Source organism: Mesitornis unicolor, unplaced genomic scaffold, assembly GCF_000695765.1.
Source record: "Mesitornis unicolor isolate BGI_N332 unplaced genomic scaffold, ASM69576v1 scaffold7896, whole genome shotgun sequence".
Classification (NCBI taxonomy): Eukaryota; Metazoa; Chordata; class Aves; order Mesitornithiformes; family Mesitornithidae; genus Mesitornis; species Mesitornis unicolor.
This window is the reverse complement of record NW_010190190.1, coordinates 3,291-9,787: the sequence shown is the minus strand read 5'-3', so window position 1 is coordinate 9,787 and position 6,497 is coordinate 3,291. Positions and strand designations below refer to the sequence as shown.

Sequence of the window (6,497 nt, the reverse complement as noted above, 5' to 3'; positions counted from 1 at the left end):
GCCAAGTTGTAGTAAAGTTCATAAATTAGCCTAAGAGAACAATGTTTGCAGCAAATACATTTACTTAAAAAACAGTACCTAACCAGCACCTGGAGTATACATTAATGTTAGCACCTTGCAGTATTATGTACGGCCCACAGAATTGAGTCAGTAGTAATGTAAACTGTTGTGCATACCGTGTAACTTTTTTAATTGCATAAAATCCATTTTATCCTTCCTTCTCCGAGAGAGGCTGGCCACGGGATAAGAAAAACCAACTTTCAGATGCTGAGATGAATTTATTTGGAATTTACTGCAGTTACATTTCACACTCTCTGCCCTTTCCCCCTTTCAAGATTGCTGGTAGGATCTGAGCGATCGCAGTTCTCAATGTGAATATGAGATGTGATCCCAGGAAATACTCTTTGCATTGGCAGCATTTTCCCGAGGACTTGACCCTTAGAAATTCTACCGTTATATCTGATGGGGTGGATGCAGACTAGTTTTACACAGAAGCCTGGTGGAAAAAAAGGAGCAGCAAAACATCAGATGACTGACAAAGCATTTGTTCTTCTGTACTAACTCTGTTTCAGAAATATTAACATTTTCTGTCTTGTCCTTTCTACTGAGATAGCAATAGTGGAAATACCAAAATAGCAAAGACACTGTGGTCATAAAAAATAGAGATACTGGTTAGAGTTGTTAGGTTGGTGGAATAGGGAAGATTGGAGGCAGGGAGAGGGTGGGATTTTCTGCTTTAGTAAAGAGGAAGAGCTGGAAGATGTTCTACAGAGCTCAATTATTTGCATTCTAACATGGGAGTAAAAAGTTCTGCATGCAAATGGATAGAAGACACAGTACCTTGCAAGGTAGTACATCCTGTATGACCTCAAACCAAAGAAATGTTAAATGAAAAATAGCTGTTTACCTGATCCCCTGATTTGGACTCCGTCATCAATGGCATTTCCATTGTGGAAGAATTTAATGGGTCCAGAGAGCTCGCCGGAAAAGGGAGCATACACGGTTGCTCCATCAGCACAGATGACATCCACAGCTGTGTGCTTTCCTTTACCATTGCGTCTAAAAACCAATTAGAGAAGTCTCTTGTCAAGCCTAACATTGTATAGAGATAGAGGAGTTAGCATCCTACAAAACCTGGAAATGGGTTGGTTGTACTGAGACAGCAGTGACATTGTTGACTGGCTAAGTTTTTTGATGTAAATGATGTAATGCCATGTGTAGGGTTGATGATCTGTTAGAGTTGCAAGGGGGAAGCCTTCTTCCAAGAATCTATATAGAGCTGTAGAGCGACAGAAACGTTGGTTGGCAGGTACCTGTGGAAGACATCAAGCCCAACCTTCCACTTGAGTCAAGACTGTTCCCAGGACCAGGTCAGGTCTGGCACGGATTAGTCAGAGTCAAAAACCTCCCACGTACAGAGGTTACGTGAACAATGTGGACAACCTGTTCTGGTGCTGCATTACCCCTGTAGTGAAAATGTTGCCTCATGTCCAACCTAAACCTTCAAAGCTGTTAATTCTTAAACAGCTTAAACAGAGTTCAACTCTACTGCAGTGGAGCAGCAACAAAACCTCACGTGTTCCGCTTACAGTACCTCGGAGCTCCGTAGTATCCGCAGCCATATCTATCACAGCCTCTTATCTCGTTTGTAGGATTCCCGGAGCACACTGTTGCCCAGCGACTGTCTTGTTGTGGGAATGGTGGAACAACTTCGAAATACAGAAACATAGCACATCAAAGTTAACGTTTAGGTTCTAAGTGTTGCATGTTAGTAACTACCATGTTTTAATTTTAGTTAGGTAAGAACATGCTAGAATTACATCTCACACACGTGGATGGATGTCTCATCCACAAAATTTGTCATCCTTTAGGAAATGCAAATAGAATGTACACCTGAGACTGGATTGTAATGTTTCTAGATTGGGGTTATCTCATATAAGGAACGTGCTTTAAAGTAAAAAGTTCAGAGTATTACGGTTCTTAGAGTGTAATCTGAGAGAAAAGACTCAGTTTCATTTCTTATTCTCTGCCTGGGCTGATGGGACTGGACTCCTCAAGTCCTCTTCTCCATTACTACCACTGTAGTATTTGTATTTGCAGATAATCACCCCAAAGTCTGCTAAGATGCAGTACTGAGAGTATTGCTAGTAGGTAAAGGGGTGCAAACAGATGTCAGTTTATTGCTGAGACTTGGTGCTGCTGCGTCGTGGTGGGCAAGGAATACAACTTGATAAGCTGATATATTCCCCTTCCTGTAACACTATGCAGTCCTGTTATGCTGTATTTATAATGCATACGTTCTTTGTTTTGGACGTTGCTGTCAGGGAGAACCCAAGACAGATGGAACTATTGCTATTTGATACTGCTGTCCTTATTTGAAATTAAATAACTTCATTTTCACTCATTATACTACTTATTCTGGGGTTGTTGTTTGGTTTTTTTACCAGGCGTAAGTAGATGAGTAGGATCGGTATGGTCACAGTTCTCAACGTGGATGTGAGAGATAATGCCAGGAAATACTTTTTGCATTGGCAGCATTCTTCCGAGTTGTTGCCCTCTCTGGATTTGGCCGTGGTATCGGATGGGGTGAATACAGACGAGCTTTACACAGTAACCTGGAAGAGACGGGAGAGGAACCGAGGTCAGGAAAAACCAGCTGCATCTGTTCTTGGGGTGCGCAGGAAACGTTCTGTGCTAACCTCTTACTGCAGACTGTAATGATGAAGCAGAAATGTACTCAAGGTACCAACAATCCTGAAATAAAAACTACGTGAATAGCTATGGAAAAGAGGAAAAGAGGGAGTTGTAAAATAGGGACAGGAAAGCATCTGCTCAGCAAAATTGAGGTCATATTTCTGGTATTTTATTTTTACTGTTTCCTTTTTTTTTTATTTTGAGTGGTTGTTTTTCTGCTTTTCCTTCTTCCCTGCTCCAAGAAAAGCATAGGAAAAGGACTACATCCTGCTGATGCTGACTTCTGATATTCCTTAGCAGCAATCTAGTTGTGTTTCAGTGCAGGAACTAGAGAGGGTATAAGATGATTCAACGCTTTGAATTGAAGAGCCACAGAAACCTTAGTTTGCTTACTTGTGTGTGCCTCACCATATCTGTTATTACTTGCCTGATCCCCTGATCTGGACTCCATCATCGATGGCATTTCCGTTATGGAAGAATCGAATGGGTCCGGAGAGCTGGCCGCTGAAAGGAGCGTACACGGTTGCTCCATCAGCACAGATGACATCCACGCCTGCATGCTTTCCTTTACCACTGTGCCTGAAAACATAAATATGGAACTAGGGAAGTCTGTCAGCCTTAACGTTATGTATAGATAGATTAATTAACACAATACAATATCTGAAGCTTGCCTAACAAAATCTTTGCATCTCCAGTGAAATTGGAAAGAAATAGTGGCTTTGATCCATCTTTTTATTGCAAAGTGTTCGTATTATTCTGACCTTCTTTAAAGGGTGATGAAATTCAAGTTTTAAGTATATTTTTAATTTTCCCAAGTTCATGGGGTATTTCAAGCTGCTATCTCTAGATAAGTACCCCTGTTCTACCTCAAAATTCACCTGTGCCAGTGTAAAATAGACTCTTACGTTTGGCATTTTCTCCTTTAGAAATTTGGAAGCTGCATGATGAGGATGGACACTTCTTACAGTGTCTGGGGAGAGCAGGTGACAGGAAAACACAGGGAAGGCAGGAGTCATTCTCTGTATTAAAGCATTTTTAGGGAAATATAACCTGTTCTGTTATGACGTGCCTACTTAAAAACAATGATGTGGGTGGACCTTTAGCTTGTGTAAATTTGTCTGCTTTGCTCCCTGTAAGTGGTTGTCGAACGTTAGTTAAATATCTGGTCTATAAGCAACAAGGATAAATGACACAAGTCCCTGCAATACTTTCCATTGCCTTTACTCTGGCTGCTAATTTGTGTAGTGGTCTCACTTCTTCACACATGCACTACTTAAAAGTGGTGATATTAATGCGCTTCAGTGAGATTGCGAAGTGATGCCCCAAAAATGAGTAAGAGGTCCTACAGACAACAAACTTCTCTCATTCCAAGTGTCAGCTCTGGTTAAACTCTACTCTTTTTCCCACGTGAACATTTAAGTTAGGAAAGTAACAGGAGGCCCACTTCTCTGGACTCCCGATGCCTCACTGCGTTACCTGTCAGCGCCAAAATTCCCACAGCCGTATCTATCACAGCCGCGGATTTTGTTGACGGCGTTCCCGCTGCAGATCTGTGCCCAGTGTCTGTGTTGTTGTTGGGGCGGGTGTGCATCCAGCTGCTTGGCAAAAACTTCGCATGCAAAAGAGGAAAACAGAGAAAATTCAACCATTTTCTCAATGCAGTACAGCAGAAACAGTATGTTTAAAGTGGAAGATGATACTCTTCTGCCACAGGTAAAATGTTTCTTCCTTAAATACTGCGGAGAATGTCTCATAGGTGTTTATAATTTCAGAAACTGGGGGTAAAAGAACATTGTACAACCTTCTCTATGGATTTGATCCCTTTTTCTAGAGGTCTTATTTCACGATACGTACACTCAAAGCAAAGCTATGACTGTTTTTAGTATTAGTCTGTGAAATAAGTCAGACTATATTTTCACTCTTTGTGAAACCTCTGAACGTTTCAATATACGACTCTAAATGCACACCCAATTCCTTATTTTGTATCAGTCATAATTGTGCACGTTACCATAAATTCTTCATAAAACTGGATTGAAAAAAGCTTAGCATTATTTATGTTGGAGCAGATTTCAAGAATTTGTTAGTGTCTGCTGAAAACCACTCCAGACCAACCACAGTGTAGCAGTCTCACTCACCAGCGGACACCAAGCTGACCAGAGCGACCAGGCTGAGAGCTGACATCTTGTGGCTGTTTCACGGGTGTTCTTCGATCGAATCAAAGACATTTGAGCAGTAGCTGCCTGGGTTATTTATGTGTTTTTGAAAGGCCTGGTTTGTTTTCTTGGCCAATCAGTCTTGAGCAAAGTCTTGCAGCTCTGGGTGGGCAGTCTTGCCATATTAGGCACTGAGGATGTCTACAGACCTAACAGTTAGAGCTGGTTGGGAAAGACGGATAAAACAGCAGGTCTGTTAGCACACAGTAACGGATGGAAATGAACAATCCCACATTTCGGGAAGCTCTGGTTGAGCTGTTTCTTAACACCTTTTCTTCTTCCTAACAAAGCCAGGGCCAGGGCACACTTAGGCCAAAAATGGTGGGAACCAAGAATATGGTCCAGAGGATCGAGCTGGAGGAAAAGATGGGCAAAACAATATGGTGTATGTAACCAGTTTGTCCTTCAGTGCTCATTCCAGTGTTTCACCCTTCTCTGGGTGTACGTGCCTATTAGAGCTTTCTAACAGAGTGATGGAGAACACATGAAGGTGTCATGTTTGGTGTACCACGAGTATTCACTTAGGCTAAGAAATACAGATGCTTTGCAGGGAAGCATGGGCTTTTTTCCTGTTCAGTTGAAGTTGTCACCTAGCTTTCAAATCCATGAAGTATTTTCACTGAAACCCTTTTTTTGACAACAAAATGCTTATTAAAACATGTTCAAATGCTGAAACAGACAGTTGCAAACTCAGGTTGCACAGCATGACTGACATGGAATAAAAAAATATTTCTAGGTTTCATCATAATTCATTTAGTACCTGCTTAATCTCGGTTAATGTGCTCTTAAGCAGGCTGGTTAGTGTCTCTTTTGTTCCTTCTGTTTAGTTTTTCTGCACTACGTACAGAAAAGCATTAGATTTTCTTTAACAGCATTTCTTCGTTAATATGAAATTAAAATGAGTCATGGAGCTTTCACATGAACTGTTGTGATATTCCAAGTGACAGAAACCTTTGGAAGTCCTGCAGGTCTTACTCCGAGAGGAAACAGATGTCTCTCTGCCACTTCTAGTTTGCAAAGAGCATCTGTGCATGGTGTTTTCCGAAATCCTCCATGGAACAAGCAGCTGGAGACAAATTTCTTGCTTCTGGTTCCAAGCTTTTTTACAGCTGATACTGAACACCCTAAACAATCTTTTAGCCCTCCCTGGGGTTATTTTACAAGAGGCTTTGCCGATTTTACCTCTGCTGATTTCTCCCCTTGGTTTCACACTCGTAGCCACCAAATGAATATTCATAGAGATGTTATGTCCCCGCAGTCTGGGTTTGATGGGGCTTTTGGTTGTAATTTGCTCAGTTTAATGGAATCTAGGCTCACAAATGATAGGAGGTGCTGGTAAGAGCTCTTGGTGGGTGTTATTCGGGATGCTGCTTATGCCTGAACTGGTGGTGTGTGGAATTGTGTGATCCTTGCTAGAAACAGCCTTCGTTGGTACAAGCTGGGAGAGCTCGTGTAATGTTTTTTGTAGCTTTCCAGACTTTACTTGCTTCTATTAGGCAGAAACTCCTCTGAATAGAAAATTGATTTTATGATTGTATCCTGTGAAAGCAGGACACCCTGCTCAGCTCTCCTTAGCAGAGAGAGCTGGCA

The 6,497-nt window shown here is 41.6% G+C and overlaps 1 protein-coding gene across 1 annotated transcript; it reads right to left on the bottom strand.

The window, feature by feature from the left end:
* Positions 1–264: 264 nt before the first annotated feature.
* Positions 265–4,875, bottom strand: LOC104542107 (myeloid protein 1). The gene is made up of 7 exons (XM_010186320.1): positions 4,830–4,875; positions 4,171–4,303; positions 3,122–3,273; positions 2,445–2,615; positions 1,595–1,709; positions 908–1,059; positions 265–496 (listed from the first exon to the last, which is right to left on the bottom strand). The coding sequence occupies exons 1-7, from the start codon at positions 4,873–4,875 to the stop codon at positions 306–308; spliced, it is 960 nt and encodes a 319-aa protein (XP_010184622.1). The 3' UTR covers positions 265–305.
* Between the last annotated feature and the right edge of the window lie 1,622 nt (positions 4,876–6,497).